General features: G+C 39.7%; 1 protein-coding gene across 2 annotated transcripts; it reads right to left on the bottom strand.

Annotated features, from left to right (window-relative positions):
- Window positions 1-1,467: 1,467 nt before the first annotated feature.
- Window positions 1,468-7,947, bottom strand: msantd2 (Myb/SANT DNA binding domain containing 2). 2 transcript variants are annotated; one of them, XM_076751371.1, is made up of 4 exons: window positions 7,495-7,947; window positions 4,983-5,238; window positions 4,831-4,894; window positions 1,468-4,331 (listed from the first exon to the last, which is right to left on the bottom strand). In XM_076751371.1, exons 1-4 carry the CDS (start codon window positions 7,924-7,926, stop codon window positions 3,416-3,418), a joined length of 1,668 nt encoding a protein of 555 aa, XP_076607486.1. In that variant the 5' UTR covers window positions 7,927-7,947; the 3' UTR covers window positions 1,468-3,415. The 2 variants fall into 2 exon arrangements, with proteins under 2 accessions (XP_076607486.1, XP_076607487.1); XM_076751372.1 differs by having other exon boundaries at window positions 4,831-4,891; window positions 7,495-7,932.
- Between the last annotated feature and the right edge of the window lie 9,979 nt (window positions 7,948-17,926).

The following is a 17,926-nucleotide window of genomic DNA, read 5'->3' as shown; positions in this document are numbered from 1 at the left end:
ATTGTGAACAAAAGCAAACAACTATCAAATATACAACAACAAGGCATAATGAAATATTTATTTCCATTATGTATGTTGTTTCTGTCACTGAGTCAGAAATATTTTGCACCTACAATGTAAATAAAATAGTGAATGACAAAATGTAACATTAATTATTAACTAACTGACTGAGCAAGGCCTTTTATTCACAACAAAAGGGCGGTATACAGCACATGCCTTTCCATTTGTGTCGGTGTCTCAATGCATAAACACTGTAACATATAAAAATAGACACATTGATTCTTTTACTTGTAATACTTCACATGTTGTTCAGTCTGATATAATGCTGTTTTTGGATGTGAGTATGAAAAAATATATTTGTTCCATGTTCCAAAGGCCGGTTTCTAAAAGGTCAGTGGATTTGTCTCACTGCACATCAAATACAAACAATGTCACTTGTGGCTTTGTCTCTGTCAGAGGCAGCTTTGAATTACTAGACAGCTCTCTGTCACTCTGTTTTGTATATATATTTTTTTTAGGTATTAATACCTTAAAAGCGATAGCTTTTAATACCCAGTGACAAGCAATACAAGTCATTTCTACTCTGCCATGTGGGGATTTTTAGCAATAGCTATCTATGGCCATCTCCTGGCTACATGGGTAAACTACATCTTCAAATCTCACACATTCCATCCACTGAATTTTCAAGTCACACGATCACACAGTAGCATACTCATTCAAAAGAAGTTATTTCTACATATTGCTCAGTAGAGGAAACTGGTGTGCTCCTCCTCTGCCTCAGATCAAACAAATGAACAACAGACAATGAAATTCAATTTTTTTTTTTTCATTTCATTTTTTTCATTTCAAAGTCAGGAACATTAGCTCTATGAGGCGACGCTTACAGGAGCAGTGCTGATCTCAGCGTGCCAATATGCTGACATGTGGAGTTATAATGTTTACCATATTCACCATTTTACCTTAGTGTGTTAGCATACTAACATTTGATGATTACCATAAAACATAAAGTGCAGCTGAGGCTGAGGAAAGTCAGAGGATTGACAGTGATTGCAATTCATCCTGAGGTAGTCATGGTAGATACAGTATGAATATGAAATTTTACTGAAAACCAAAAATTTTAACCCGCTGGTGGCATGAGAGAGAAGTCAGGAGATCATAACAGTATGTAGGATTCTTCCTTTGTGACGCATGAATGTCAGAGCAAGATTTCATATCAACTCATCAGATCAGATATTCCAGTCTGCACCGAAGGACTCCCTGACTGACATCACCATCCCAAGAGCCAGAGGGATGTCAGCATATCAGCAGATTTTGCAGCCTATGGTATATGGTATTACATCACTACTCCTTTTCATTTTACTATAATACATTTTTGAGAACAGCAAGCTGCAAGTAATTCTGTTTTTCTAAAGGCACATGTGACATCTAACAGCATCTCGGTACATTTCAAACAAATTCACAACCCCATTTTCAATGTGAGGCAAATGACAGTGAGTGCCCCATTTATTGTTTTTCAAACATGTAAACATACAAGACGGTGACTTCCAAACAATCACATACAAGACATGGTGTCAACCAATAAAATATAAAATATCATATTTATCTTTATATACTATATACCCAAACAAATGAACATTGCAAGTCTGCAAAAGCCGGAATGCTCAAGAACATCAATATTCTTAAATATATATTATAGATATATAAGGTAGATTTCATACACAGACTCAATATGGACTTAACCATTGTTTGATTCTTCTCTACACAGTCCTTTCCTGGCACATTGCACATAACCTCAGAAACACGTTCAAGAAGAATGAGTTTGATTGTTGGTCATGGATAAATTAACTTCTGCAGCTTACAGTCTTAACCTTACTAGAAGTTGTAGATCAGTGCTCTTAGGCCTGGTTTGCACCTGTAAGCAAGTAGATTAACACAACCACTGGCATGATTATGTATTATCTGCACGACTGCATTTAAAATATCAGTATAAGGGAGGTGCTGGTAGCTCATCAACACAGCTTCTGTGGTGTCAGCCTGAAATTGAAACCCACAACCTCACAGCTGCAGCTAGAGATGCTCAAAAGTACTGCCCACCAACACATATTGACTTCACATTTGTTCTCCAGTGTGATATCAGTGATTTCTCATCTCAGCTGATAGCATGGCACAAAAAACACACAAGAAGTAAATGAATAATGTCTTTACTGATCTGGCAGTATTTCAGAATACCTTGCAAAACCAAAATTCAATGAATACAACAGATTTTGCTTGTGCAGGAACGAAACTCTGAATACCATCAACTTAGTCAAGCATTTGAATGTATATTAGAGCTATAAAATACCATGCACCAAAGCCAGCAAGAGACCTAAACAGATGACCAAGATAGCTTTAAAATGTTCTTCATTTGTTTGTACTAGGACAGAAAACCCCACTTAAATGGAGTGCAGGTGCCATGTGAAGCAGCAGGTATGACACTGAATGTCTGTTAGCTGATAAAACAGCAGCAGGTGGTAGAGATGCTCTCATAAATTTTAATTTAATCTCTGTACAGCTTATAAGTGTTGCCAAGACACTATAAAACATCTTCCATTTTCATGCAGCCATGATAAGCTGTGTGAAAAGTGTTTTCATTAGTCTGTATTATTTAAGATGCTGTTGGTGCACATGGTATTTTGTTACCTTGTTGCTCAGAGCCATCACTGGCATAACGGCATGTGCCCTTTTGTGTGCTGAATTGAAATTGAGAGGAAACCATGGCCAACTGGCCGGTCGAGTTTTCAAGTGCACCCAGTGTTCACACTGCTGGATAAACAGGTATCCACATTGGCCAGTACCATTTGCAAAGCATTGGCAAATGCTAATTTGTTGTTTTTGTCCTTAATTTGCATGGAAGCATCCCTAGCTGCAGCCCAGTGATACGTGCAACACATGAGGCATAAATCAGACCCAGACCTCAACAGTCAAAATAAAGGCAGTTTTAGAATGAATACACGCTATGGTCCCCTCGCTGCCATGTTTGCTACATCCTACTGAGGTAGACAGATGCATACTGCAGTAGTCACCTTGCCAACCCCCACTCCCTGATGAGGCAATATTTATCTACACTAAACAAGCAGCAGAAACCTTTGTAGTGCACATTAGCCTAAAATAATAAGTACATACTGTTGCAGCTCTGTAATACCCATATTTCTACACAATACATTTGCCATATTGTGCATAGTCATTCTTTGAGACTTAATAAGTGTCTAATGAAAATCAGTTCGATAGAGCTGAAAAGGCTGCAAAAATATTCCAGACTCTTGCACGCATCCATGCTTCATAACAGACGAATTGGTCACCTTTCATGTTGCCTTACCAGCTGTAACACTTGTTAATTATATCTTAAGTCAACACAATTCTGAAACACTGAGTATAGTTACAATGTTTCTTTGTGGTTGTATTTCAAGGAATAACCAACAGCAGTTTCGAGGCACTCCACCAGGGAGCCTGCTGAGAGGAAGTCCAGCTCCACCTCTATGAATTTTATGTAAATAGCAAAACGATGAGATGAGTCTTCACCTCCCTCACCATCCTGACTTGTGACGTCAACGCGGCAGTTCTCCTGCAGTAAACGGGTCACAGCGGAGGGTTCCCCATGGACATAGTGTTTGCCTGAACCCTGAAAGTGCTGAAAGAGACACTGCTGGATGGTCCTATCCTCAGCTATGCCTAGGTAGCAGTAAGTGACTTTAACCCCAGTTCTGTCACATTTCCCTGCACCCTCTCCATCGGCCTGTGCCCCGTTCTCTGACTCACACTGAGGTAAGCTATGGTCTTCACTATCACCTTGGGGAGAGGTCTGAGTGGTGTCATGGGAGGATGACACCGCCTCGTATCCAATAGCATAGAGTCCATACGCCTTGGGGATGTCCCCAGGAAGGAGGTAGTGGAATGTGCCTTTGCTGCAGCCTGCTACCCTGGACTGGGATACAGGGATCCAGTCCACCTCCATGTGCAGCTCCAGGCAGCGGGCCTCACTGATGGTTATGTCCAGGAACTTGTAATAGACATTCTTCCAGTTCATCTTCTGAACTTTGGTCATTATGATGCGGCCCTCTGGCCTCTCTGGGTTGAAGTACTCACGAAGCCTCTTACCCAGTGGCACCTGTGAGCTGATTTCAGCATAGTGGTAACGCACGTCCTCACGCCAGCGAGTGTTGTAGCCCACGCCAAAGATGGCCAGTTTGTTGGAGAGGTGCAGCCTTGAGAACTCAGTCCACGTCTGAAAGTGCTCCCATTTCAGCTGCACTGACTCAAGGATACGCATCACAGTCTGCATCATGTCCCTTTTTCTGAAGAGAACCCAAGACACATAATAATGGCAAACTAATACAACATGTTTTCCATGTTAAACAGTGCTATACAAACAGTGACCTGTCAGACAAAATAAGTAAGCAGCACCTTGTTAGCCTTAAAATCTTTCTGTTACCTCAACCCAATTAAATGATTTTCATTTTTGTTTGGTCAGCCACCAGGGGGTTGTATGAGCTCAGCTCAGGAATAGCAGCCAAAGTTAATATTTGTGGACCTATATCCCTACAGATGATAAATCCGTATCAGTAAATATAAAAAAAATGAACCACCAAATGATATCTCGCTTGTGATGCCTTTCACAACCTGAATAGTGGCTAAAGTACAATTTTAAACAAAAGAGCATCAAGAAGCGACGTGAAGATTCCTTAAAGCCCCCATGTTCGGGATTTGAAAAGTTCTGGCTTTGGCGACCCTCAGTGGTAGTATTGAAAAAGACACTCTGGCAGACAGCAATGCACATGCACAATGTTGACTTACTGGGTTTGTTCTGACAGCTCTGCCTGAATCTGCAAAGCTCTGTTTTTAGGCACCTGGATTTCTTCTAGAGAGAAAACAAACACACACATTAGTTCAAAGTCATTATTTCTGTCTTTTCTTGCTATCTGTCCTCTGCTTGCCAACACACTCACCAGTCTCCATGTCTCCCTCCTGGAAGGCTGAGTCCAGCACCTGGTTACACCAGTCCTCCTGGGAGAAGTCTTCCAGGGTGCTGCCATCAGACTCCATCTCCTGATACAGCCCACTGCTGTTGATGAGCACCGGGGCACAGCTCTGGGAGTCCCAGCCTCCCTGACCAAATACCTTCTCCAGCTGCTCAATAGTGTAGCTGCTCTTCCTTTTGCCAATGCCATGCTCCTTCACACGGCTGTAGCAGCGCCGCAGCGTCTGTATGTGATGGGAGGATAGATAAATGATTTACTTAACTGATGTTCCAGAACTGTCAACTTTCTTGGAACACTTTTACTTGATGGTGACTAGATGTGTCACAAAGAGGGGAGATGTCACTTTACACTTAAATAGGAACATAAGGTCTAGGAAGTCTAAAGAGGAGAGGCATTTATTTTTCCTGCCTCTGGACTGCACCAATCGGATCCACTGGCTCAGTATCGGCCCAGAGACTGACCTTATTAAGCGGAGCGGGTAATGGCCTGTTGTCATGGTCCATATTTATAAAATAGCACTACTGTAATGGTAGTAATGTGACTGACATAACATAGACAAGACATAAAACTTTCGCGTGTGAGCTCATTCAACACAACATACTAATAATTTAACAATCATACACATAACAACATAAACAAAGTACAATAAATAGAAATGATGAGCTAAAAACGATATACCATAAAGGAGAGGACTGCAATTCAAAAGTCAAATTAACCAAAACACAAAATGTACCTTAAAGTGCTTGAGGTTTACCATTCAACAATGGAATAGCCTCAAAGAATGAACCTCTTTTAAAGCACTCAGATTTGAAACAGAGCTGTCTGAACCTCCTCCCAGAAGGCATTTCTTCAAAGAGAAGAGCTGCTGGGTGAGAATCATCTCTAACAACATTCAGAGCCTTTTGGTGAAGCCAACCTTGATAAACTGAAGAGAAGGATGGGAGGAAGAGGCCAGTCATTTTAGATGTGGTCTTGAGGATCTTTTCCAATGTGCTTGTTCATTTGTTTCAGCAGCAGCCAGACAATCAAACCAAACTGTGATAGAGAGGATTAGAACACTTTGTACAACAAGTGTAAAACTGGACCATAGCGTTCCTTGAAATGCCAAATTTCCATAGCTATGACAAGAAGTATCATCTTTGATGAGCCAGTTTTATAAATTTGGGAATGTTACTTTCTCATTTAAGGCTTGCAAAGATTATAGTCCCAATAAACTTAAACTTGTTCACATTTTCCACTGGTTTCCTGTTGATTTACAAAGTTCTTTTCCCACCCTCATCTCTCCTGAACTCTATAATCCTTATAGTTTTTCCAATATGTCCACTATGTTTTTGACAAATTAAATAAACTTCTCTCTCACTGGAAAATCCAGATTCTATGAGCGGATGAATGTGAAAACAGTATCCCAGCGTCAAACTTTGCACATGCATCATTCTGCACAATAAAGCTCAAACATCACAGTTAAGGCACATGAAAATATTATCAAATGATATTTCTGCATGAATTGGACTCTGCTGTCGTGGGACGCACAGGGAGACAGCAGTGGAGCATCGGCTCTAATCACTGTTTATCACGGCACCTCAGTGCTGTTTGTCAGGTCTGTATCATTTCACAACACCAGTAACTTTACATGGTCACTCGTTAGACAAATTATTCAGAAGTTCTGCTTTTCAGTTACAGCCTCATGTTAACATGCATAAAAATGAGCTCCATGCAGCCAAGAAACATGACTTTGGGAGAGGTATCAGTATCAGCAGGTACCCTGAGTGTCTGCATCACAATCGGTAGTTTTTCACTGTACAATGAAGGATTGCATCTGAAGTTCTGAATATGTTAGATTAAAAACTGATGTTCTGCTGGACATAATGATATTTTTTTGTCATTTTGGGCAACTTTTTGGACCTCAAATGTTGAAGAACATGCTATTTATAACGGAGATGATGAAAAGGACATTATCTTGTGTAAGTTGACATCAATGCAATGGTGTCACATGAAGACAAGTCACATTAATATGAAGCATTGAAACAACCTATGGCTGTCTTTTCTGATAAGAAATGCAAAGAACATTACTAATGACTTATTCTGTCTAAGACATGCATGGGGTGACTGAATGAATGAATGATCAAAGGTTTTCATCCAAATACAGCCAACAATTTCTGGATCTTGGAGCAAGCAATGTGTAAATGTGAACTATGACATTTATTTAGGGTGTGCCAACAAACTTCCTGTATAAAGAAAACAGACTGACACTGTGAGCTGTTAGCTAACGTTATCGGCGTGTTGGAGCTTTATGTCAACAACTAATGTGACTCGACTCATTTCTGTTCACCTCTCCTTGTCCTACATGTCTGACGTTATAACCCAAGTTACAATCCTAGCCCCATCCGCTGACTGACGGCGACTGTTAGCTCAGGTAGAGCTCCTGCTGGTGGAGCGTGAACATGTACAGCCATTGCTGTGTCCTCATAACCTTATTTACCTTCATCCTCTCTCTGCACTGGGACGGGGTCCTCTCATATCCCAGCTCCGACAAGGCTCTGGACACCCGCTCGTACATGGCAGGACCGGGGGCCTTACCGGAGAACACGGTGCCTGCGACCTCCAGCTGCTGCATCCTCGCCTCTGTCAGCCTCTCGTTGCCCCACACCGCGATGAGGGCGTTTGTCTCGGACGGGGTCCACGACATCCCTCGGCAAGCCGTGAAGCTGTTGGAGGAGGATGAGGCCGCCGTCCGGCCCGCCGTCCCTGAGCTCACGTTCAAAGGCGAGAAGCGGTTAGGTGTCGAGGGATTGGAGTGATATTGATTACTGTCACTCAAATCCTCCGACTCAGGGGATGGCACTTCGGTTTTCGGTATCTTTAACGCCGTCGATATCTCTGGAGAACGCTCCGCGTTACTGGACGCCGCCATGTTGCCTCTGTTGCTAAGGGGAGGGGGAGGGAAGGTTACGTGCGGGGCTTTACGCTGGAAGGCATCGAGAAAAACACGGCGTGGATTCTAAGAGAGCCGCAAAGGTGGATCCTAAAAGAGTTTACTTTCAGGTAAACAAACAAACAAACAAACACACAAACAAGTGTCTCTCCCGCCCTCAGAGACAGAGTCATTGATGTGGAACCGCATCACCAGTGATGCCTCCTCCGCCACTTTCCATTTTCCGTTTCTTTCTGTTTTTTTCTTCTCTCTCTCTCTCTCTCTCTCTCTCTCTCTCTCTCTCTCTCTCTCTCTCTCTCTCTCTTTAATTTTCTGTTGTTTGAAATATATTCCTGTTCACATATGAGAGCAGAGAATAAGTCACTGTGCCTGGAAAGCAGTGGCAGTGCAGAGGTGTGTGTGGCAGACACTGTTCAGCATGTGAAAGTTTTTAGTTTATTCGATCAAATAGCATCGAAAGAGGTGTGATCCTGCCTCTTTGGGATTTCTACTTTCACTGAAGTAAAAGATCTAAATACTTCTTCTATCACTGGATGTCACTAATAGCATTAACAATTACTTACTGATGACGTTCTTTGCATTTTTTCATTGCATCTGTTGGAGGAAAAAGAATTTTAAAACATCTCTAGAATGCTAAACAAATGTATAAGCCAAAATAAATAAATAAAAGGAAAGACAAAGAAAACTATTGCAGACATACCTTAAAATTACATAATTTAAATGAAGACTGTTTTTCATACTGTATTATTTGGTAAATTCATAGAATTATTCAGTCCATCCACAAGGACTCCCCATCAAAGTACTGATTTCTTAATGTAAAACACAGAAGAATTCTGTAAAATTCCATTCAAATCTCCCTCTTTGAAAGCTAATTAACATTCTTGACAGGCTTTTATTTTATGTGATCTATTGATATCTCACATTATCTATAAACACTATTTGATCTTAAGTAAACACACCTCCATTGTATTTACATATACTACATATTAGTATGAGTTATGTTATATAATATTATATACTATTTAGTAATTAAACAGAACTATCCAGTATATCTAAATACTTTTCACACTTATGCATGGGGTTTCCTCTACATAAACATTACTTGATAGTAATCAAATGCAGCTACAGAATGTACAGACTATTCCCATTAGTGCATGGGGTTTTGAATGCACAAAAACCAGAAGGTCTATGTTTAGATACCTTTGCATCAACTACTTTTACACTGAATAACTATCTATATTTTTTGCTACATTATTGTGTTTCTTGTCTTTCAGTTTGTGTGTGTTACAGAGAATCCTGATGCATCAGGACTGGAGGAATAAAGAAAAGGAAACTAGATATGTCAGCAGTGGAAGAGAGTGGCGGCTTCTGCATGCACTTAGCTTAAGATCTTTTTCAAGCATCTATGTTTTCATATCTAAGTTGTTATAATTTTTTTGTGTGCAATTTTGAAATTGCAAGAATTGAGGATTTCCAAGAAAGCTCTGTTTGGAAAAAATGTTTTGGGAGTCTCCTGTCTCTACAAGGAAATTAGTCCACTCAGTCTAGCTGTTATAGAGTTACAGAGTACTTCTTTACATGCTGTTTTGATTTATTGTTAGGGAGGGTGTTTCACTGTCTTTACACCAGTCGTGAGAAGTCTGTGTGGGTTTGACCGGTCTGTCTCCCTGAGAAGAATACATTTGACCTCTTTGGAATTTTGTGCGGCCATTTTAGAACAAATTCATGTGTAAATCTTTTTTGTATGATTTTATGTGAACATTCCAAAATAGGAACTGTTTCATTGTGCCAAAACTGTTCTTGTGAAAGAGGCACTTAGGTCTCAGAGGAAATGTTTGTGATTCCTACAGCATCATTGTAAACTGCTTACATGTTGGTTCATTATGTGAGTATATTTTTTTACTATTGCAAAATGGAGGAAGTTATAGAATTGATTTTTTTTTCATTTCCATCAACCCCTTCAAAAATACAATATTCCAAAATGCACATAAAAATACAGTACATTGGTGGAAACATGACTAATGTCACCTTTTCAGCTGTGCCAGTAGGCCATGATAGTCAGTCAGTAGTTTATACTGAGCAGTAAACTGAGGTTTTGGAGAGTTAGACCGAAAATACATGGGGCACTGACATGGCGCCATGTCTGCCACAGCATGCCTGCAGCAAAGCATGTCCATTATAATCAACTGAAGCTGCTACACTGACCCTGCAACCCAGTTGATCTGGCACTGTGAATGTGGCAGAGCTGAATCTTGATTACAGGATAGGATGCAGCCGGAGAGGTTCTGCTCCGGCTCTGGCACACCTGTCTCCACTTGGGCAATCACACATCACACAGACACAGAGAGGTTGGTGGTTTTTGGTTTTAGTTTAGTCATTTCCTACTTGTTGAAAGAGTTGCTGTTTTTGAAACAGCCTACCACACTAGCAGTATATACTGACTTGGCCAGAATGTAGCATGTACAGTATGCAAACAAAAGCACAATCTGCACTATGCTAAAAAATACCTGGATGTTGGAATATTGGAATACTGGCCGTTTTATGAAAATTGATGACAGACTGAAAAAGTTTTTTGGAGTTGAGAAGCTCTTTAAGTACCTGCCAGCCAGCTAGTCTCACTCATAGACCCTGCTTACCCCACAGTCATACAGACCACAGCCAACACAGCAGACGAGCCAGGCTCACAATGGAAAGATAGTTTTAATTCTTAATTCTCTGCTATTATTCTGTCATTAGATTCATTTTTTTTTTTTTTTTTTAACATATTTTACTGCAATTATGCAGCTATTGCCACAGGGGAAATGTTCACAATATGATCAAACCAGCGTGAACATTAACACGAACAAAAATACCATCAGTCAACAAGTTTTATGAAAAGGCACCCAGTTTAATTGAAGCAATGATAACAGGGATAACATTACACTTCCAGAGCAGCAGAAATACCAGGAGGATGAGCTCCAACTGCCATTACATTTGGAATGCAATAAAAACGTTAAACTGGTTCCTTCCAATTGTGTTACCCATCTCTCAGGTAAATGTTCATTTGTTTCATGCTGCATGCTAGCATGAAAATGCACTACATTCCGCATACTGATGAATGCAGTATGCAGAATGTAGTACACTGCATATTGCATTTGTAGGTAGTAGCTCCACAGTAGGCAGTTTTGAATACAGTCATTTTAATGTAGTGTTTTGCCTTTGTTTCTTTCCTGCCCTTGTGATTGCAGATTAGTTTCACCTGTCCTTTGTTAGTCTTTCCCCACTTGTGTATTTTGTCAGTGTGTTTTCGCTCTTTCAATTGTCAGATCTGTGTTTGTTCCCTTGTCCTGCATTTGTTTCCTGCCTGTGCCATACTGGCTTCTGTGGGGGGGGGTTTGCCCCTGTCTGCTCCTGCAGTTTTTGCCTGATTGTTTTGTTTGTCTGGATTCAGCTTTGGTTATTAAAGCTTGTTTTAGGCAGGTTCAGGCAGGACACTTCTTCAACCTGCCTGCCAGCGTATCCTGAATTTGGGTGTTTTTTGAAGTGCCAAACAAAACATTCTAATCATGACCAAATCTCTGTGACTCCTCACTTGTGTCTCCTGCTAAAGTGTATTCAAAATAATTTAGTAAAATTATGTACAATTTATTTCATCTTTCTGTTTGAGTTTGCATTGTTATGGATTTGAACTATAGAAATATGTCTAAACAGCACATTAGCAAAAAATATACAATAACATTTATACAATAGTACTTTATTATTACAGCATAATAATACTAGCTGTTTGTGTTGTTATTAGCTTTAGCCTACAGGTTCTACTGTAATTACCAAGGAACAAATAGTATATCTCTGTGTTCATTGTTGAAATGGATCAGGTCAGTTTTTGTTTACGTTGGACAGCACAGGGACATAATGCTACTTGCCTTCTCTCTGCTTCTCTCAGCCTCCTCATCTTGTCCCATGTATCTCCCTTCTCAAAGCTTTGATGAGTCTTTTTTATTTTCTTCTGTCTCAGTGAAGAAAGTAAACGCAGGGTCAATTCATACTTACTGTATATGTAAATGTTGCCGGCCTCTGCCAAGAAATCTTGCAGTCAAAATAAAAATATATAGGGGTGCATGAACTTTAACCCTTTACACAAACTAAATTGAAAGACAAACATTTCAACCTGAAACATTATCAGTCTACCAACAGATGGATGGAAGTTGCACAGGAGCTATTCTTCAAATGATGTCTGGGGATGAAACAGTTCACTTGTAATATTCTCGACTTAACTGTTTCACACACTCTACTCTTTTCTCTATTTTGTGCCTCCTTGTCTCCTACAGCCTCCTGCCTGTGACCCAGAAATAGAGTTCAGTGCACAACCTTGAAAGTGTAATTTGTTGAGACAATGGATTTAGTTCAATCTCACTACTCACTTCAAAATGCACAAATGCAACCAAAACACTTCATACACATCTCAGAATCAATTCTTATACCAGAACACTGGCAATATTCATCTCTCAACAGTATCACTTGTCATTCAGAATACAGTGACCCAAAAGAACAGCTGCTGTACCATTCCAACGTGCATCACTACTGCTTTTGATGTATCTTTTTATTTATTTATGTATTTATTTAGTATAAACCAAGATTCTATTACAACAAATTCTATCACAATTGTGCTCCCTCACAGTATATGTCACAAAAATGAATCAGAGGCATTTCTGATTCATTTTATGCTTCAGTAGGCTTTGTTTGTCATTTTTGTAGAGAATGATTCCAGATGCACAGAATGAAGCTACAGATATAGAAAATACAACAGAGTTCATCACACCATTTTTGCTCTCTTGCAGTACACATACAAAAGAATTATGTTGTATTATGCCTGATCCATCCAGTCATCTGCAGATATGTCCAGACATCCATCATTCATTGCATCCAAAAGGGACATCTGATCCTGTGGCTGCTGATCATAAACTTTCCACCTCCATGAGGCCTCCTCTATGGGATGGAGATATTGAGAGTAAGAAAAGAGACACCATCCTGAGATTGGCTGTAACTCTGTGACTGGAAGGCAATGGTGAAATGTTACATCATCTCATACAACTAGAAAACGTTTTCCTCACCTGGTGCAAGTGATCTATCAGATACATGCATTTGATTTTATTGTCCATATGGGAGAATTCTTGGCCTTTGTATTATTTGTTTTGAAAGATGGCAACTGACAACAAATGCCACTCAACAAAAGAGTAGAGTCTATAATACTCAATGTGTGTGTGTGTGTGTGTGTGTGTCTGTGTGTCTGTGTGTCTGTGTGTGTGTGTGTCTGTGTGTCTGTATTTCCTGCACCAGCAACACTGAACCTCAAAAGGAGCCCTTGTTCAATTGTCATACATAACTCAGTATAGTTAAACCATTCAAGTATATTGTATCACAGCACATAAAATTAATTAATCCAGAAAGCCTTAGAGCAGATATCCACTGAATCTCTCTGTTGTCCACTGTCATCACTGGGCAGTGAATGAGATCTTTTATTGGATTTTGAGTGTATAATTGGTCATTTGATGGCCCGATTGATGGATTGTGTCATTTTTTACTTCACCTTTTCCATGAAACTGTTTGATTGGCTTCCCTCAGGGACTACAAGTCATTTTAGCCTGCTCTGCCATCTGTCCAGTGTTTGGTCGTGTGTGTGTGTGTGTGTGTGTGTGTGTGTGTGTGTGTGTGTGGTCATTGAGGTCCTGACCTGGCCAAAGGGACAGTAACATCCTTTCTGGATGAGGCCTACACACTAGCTGTCCAATAAAGGTCAACGACAGGAAACACCGGACAGTCTAACCTTTGCATGTCAAAACTGCAGCTGTCAGTGAGCTGTCATATCTGCTGTCAGGAAGAGATTAAATGTGCCTGAAATACCTTTTTCTTGTCACCAAGACCCCTTACTTGAAATGAATGTATCCTACTAACAAGTATTGCGTGTGTCAAAGCCTATATCTTCCTTCCAATTGAGCTCCATTGTTGTCCAAATACTTTTAATAAGATATCAGTGAGCTACATTGTTGCACTTGCTGACATGTTTTGGCATTACAATGAACACTCACTTGATTATTTTAACTCAGTGCCACATACACCATCCTGCTATACTCTAACTACTCACTTGAGTACCAAATGTGTTTTAATCCGTGGCTGAAAATAATATATTTTCTCTTGTTTGAGTGATGTTTGCTAAAAAGCAACTAGTCAGTAAGATTTACAATATTTATTAGAACGTTTTCATTAATTTATAATCACCTGGAAATAACAATTGTGTTTTTGTTGCCACAGAGGGAGCAAGTCCTGTTCCACAGCAACTGGATAGATATTATAGAGACACTCATGTTCCCCAGAGGATAAATCCTACAGACTTTTTTGCTGCTTTGACTTTTAGTGCCACATGAAGTTGACATTTTTAGTTGGGACTGCAATGACTTGACAGCTCTTGGGTAGACTGCCATTGTGTCTGAGGTTGATATTTTTGATTCAGCGTGAAATGTCTCAATGACTATCTGATTTGGTTACATATAATAATGTGTCCCTCTCTAAATACTGTACATAGACTTTTGGTTGCACAAGCACAATGAAACAACATGTTATAGATTAATAATATCACTTTTAATGTTTAAACTGAAAGCGAATGCAGACAAGACACCTGTTATAATTTCAGTACATCATAAATTGTGCACACCACAAAGTTGCTCTGCAGTTAAATGAAAGTTTGGGTAAAAACATTAATGTTTGTCTTTGTCTTCACTGCCAAATAAGCAGTGAATTGTGTATGATGTACTGTGGACTGCTTATAACTTGTCTGATCACTTATGTGGCTGCTCAGTGCACTGTCAAGTTGTGTTCCTCACTGAAGTCATGAAAAACTGTTTTCCTCTTAAAACTTAATTTCATCCAAATGCTCAGATGCATAATCACGTCTTTAGGGTGGCTTATTGGTCCACAGTGACTCCATGCTTATATTAGTTGAGACCTCCGTGTGAAATGCTGAAGATATTAGATAGAAAGTGTGCCTTGCCTGGATTTTCCACTGGCACATGCAAAATCAGAAAGGTCAAGTCTTCTGTGGCATCATTTGTGTTTTAATATTCCTAAAAACACATCTGAACAAAATAGTGGGGATCTCTGTTAATCTATGTACCACCAAGAGACGGCCATTATATGCTGGGGACATGTACAGACATAACTTAAAGTTAATGATATGGGACTTTATTTGCACATGTTCAGGACACTGGTTTCACCTTTCACTACCACCAGCTCTGCCGAAGCCTTATGAATTTGAAGTCTGAGAATTGCTTTCTTAGTAATTAGAGAATGATTGTGGTTGTAATCCTGGGCTTATCGTCAGAGGGATGATTTGCTTTGCCCAAACTGTAATTGATTGCTGAGAGATTGGATGTGACAGAGATGGAGGGAGGCTATCAGTGTGAATATCACAAATTTGTGTTTTCTCTTGGTGGAGTGCATACGTAATAGTTTGTGTTGCTTAATTTCATACGTTAAGAATGTTTTTGGTTGTTTGAAACTGCACATTTGAATTTGCAATTTTCCTCTCAAGTGCAATGTCATTAACCCATGACAGGATGGCTTCAGTTGTGATAAAATAATGGCTATTGAGTAGCAGATAAAAATAATCCCGAAATTTCCTTCTTCACAAGGTGGAATCTATGCTTAAGAGGACTAAAAATCAACCTTTGTATTAATGAAGGCAACAAGAATAATTTTCCCCTTCAGTCGGGTGATTTATTTTGGTCTCCACGCTCATCTTTGATTGGGCCACATCTGTTGTCCATGAGCCCTAGTATTAATGACAGTGCCAGGGATGCCCTGAAGTGTTTTCAATGAAGCGTATCTGAGTGGAGTCCTGCTTTTCGCTCCAAAGCCATTACTTTACGTGTGAAGTGACTCCATGATTATGAAGTAAAAGTGCAGCCTGTCATCTTAATTGTGTTAATGGTGTGTTCACCCATCAGATGATCAGGTACACCCCTGCAGATCTGGAGTTTGTTTGTTTAGTTCAAGGAGATAAAAGTCATTTGGCAATCACATTAAAATAATATTTGATACAGCTGTCTATTCTCATATATACTCAAAAGACTTAATGTGGAATGATTTCTACACTGCAGCTGACCAAAACTAATTTTGCTAATTTTTCAGGTTTTCTTCTCAGCCTTTTTTCTTTTCAATGTATCTTTGTGCATTTAAGACTAAATTATTAAATGTTCTCACTCAACAAATAGCCTCAGGAAAGCTTGGACTGACTATTTTTAAAGTGTTGTGTCAGGCACACTGATTCTATAATGGATCCTGTTCCTTGAATGCAATGTGCTATAGAAATTAGTATTGGAAATGACTTACTTACTAATTGTTGGCAAAGTGGATAGATTGTGCAGTTTGACTTATTGATTAACTGATCAATTGATTGATCAACTCAACTAAACTTCCCAAATTTTGTCTGTAAGCTTTCTTGGTCTTGCAGCCCAATGTGCTCTCGTATGACCACGTTGAAATTCATCAATATCAAAATGGTGCTAATGCATATTCAGACTTCTAGACTTCTTCCTTCGCTGTTTTTCATGAAGTCTCTGAGAATGAGCCATCAGTTTCAGAGAAGGCTTTTCACATCCTCCATCAAATTCGATGTCATCTCATTCCCATCATCACAGTGCTCCGATTGGATCATTACCAGAAAGGTGTGAAATGACCATTACATGGGCTTCTTCCTTGATACTGATTGCAGTAGACATGTCACCTTAAGTACACCAGGCTGAAAAAGAGCAGTCACTGGAAATGACTGCCTCTGCCTTCTGCCTTTCCAGCAGAGGGAGAAATCACCCCAAAGTCTATCTCCAAAAGAAAGAAAGCAGTTAAAGTAGTTTAGCCCTTTGTGTTTTTGGACTTCTTTCATTTGCTGCTAGGTGTAACTATACTGTCATAGAAGATGAAGAAAACCAGCTCATTTTTTGCTCAATCAGTGTACCCTGGTGGCCTAGAGCTTCAGCCCACTGAACTGCAACATCCCCAGTTGGAGAAGCAGGAATAGACTACCAGGTTAAGGACCTTTATTGTATTGCTGGCAAAAAATGAACAAATAAATCTTTTGTACCAATTCTTTTGCAAGCTTGATTTGTACTACATGCCCACCATTCTGCCTACGGGGCTTTTATATATTAGCACACCAACTGCCAGGGATGCTGATGGGATGTGAAAATTCATTGACATAATGGGCAATTTCTCTTTTTTGATAGTGCTTTGTAAAAGATCAGTGCGAGATTTAGAAAATGCAACTTGGTATGCCTCATCCGTGCACTGGAAAGAATAGCATCTGTCCAGAAAATGTTTTTTCATGCAGCAGCTTTATCAGTGATTTCCTATAGAATAGACTCTTGGGTAAACCACATTGCAGAGCTCTGGAATGAGCGATGCTGGCTGGTAGGAATGTATTCCTTTCCATTTCTTTCTGATATAAGGTAGAGATGATGCTGCCATTGCATGATTCAATCCACATATTCAAAAAAAGACATGTTTTTCATCATATTCAGCTCACATCTTAAGGTCAGGGGTCTTACTATTGAGGAGCTGGACAAAATCAGTCAACTCATAGCTAGTCCCCTGAAAATGCAAAAGATATCATCTGAACCCCTTGGACCATTTGGGGATTTTTTGAAGGACGAGGTTTCTGTTAGTGTTAAAAACATGACTGCGTTAAAAAACAAAACAAAACATCATATTCTGGAACAAAAGTAGAGCCCATCAATGTTCCTATTCATTCACTGAAAAGAAATTCACACGTAACACCAACACAGTCATTTGGAGAAGTTGGAGAAATGAAACCACTTCGCTGCTATACAGTATTTTTACTCCCTTTTTTTTTTTTTTTTTTTTTAAGATAAATTGAATTGAATTGAAATAAGATTGCAACACTGCATTTATGACTGCCATTTTGCTTGAGCCCTAAATCACCTTCCTGAAT

Source organism: Chaetodon auriga, chromosome 15 (assembly GCF_051107435.1).
Source record: "Chaetodon auriga isolate fChaAug3 chromosome 15, fChaAug3.hap1, whole genome shotgun sequence".
Lineage (NCBI taxonomy): Eukaryota > Metazoa > Chordata > Actinopteri > Chaetodontiformes > Chaetodontidae > Chaetodon > Chaetodon auriga.
This window is presented reverse-complemented; position numbering and strand designations above follow the sequence as displayed.

Excerpts from the sequence above, each read along its gene's own strand:
- msantd2 (XM_076751371.1), bottom strand. The coding sequence starts at position 7,926 with ATGGCGGCGTCCAGTAACGCGGAGCGTTCTCCAGAGATATCGACGGCG. Across the intron at positions 5,239-7,494 it reads AGTGCAGAGAGAGGATGAAG|ACGCTGCGGCGCTGCTACAG; the intron begins GTAAATAAGGTT and ends CATCACATACAG. Across the intron at positions 4,332-4,830 it reads GAGCTGTCAGAACAAACCCA|AAAAAGGGACATGATGCAGA; the intron begins GTAAGTCAACAT and ends GGTTCTCTTCAG.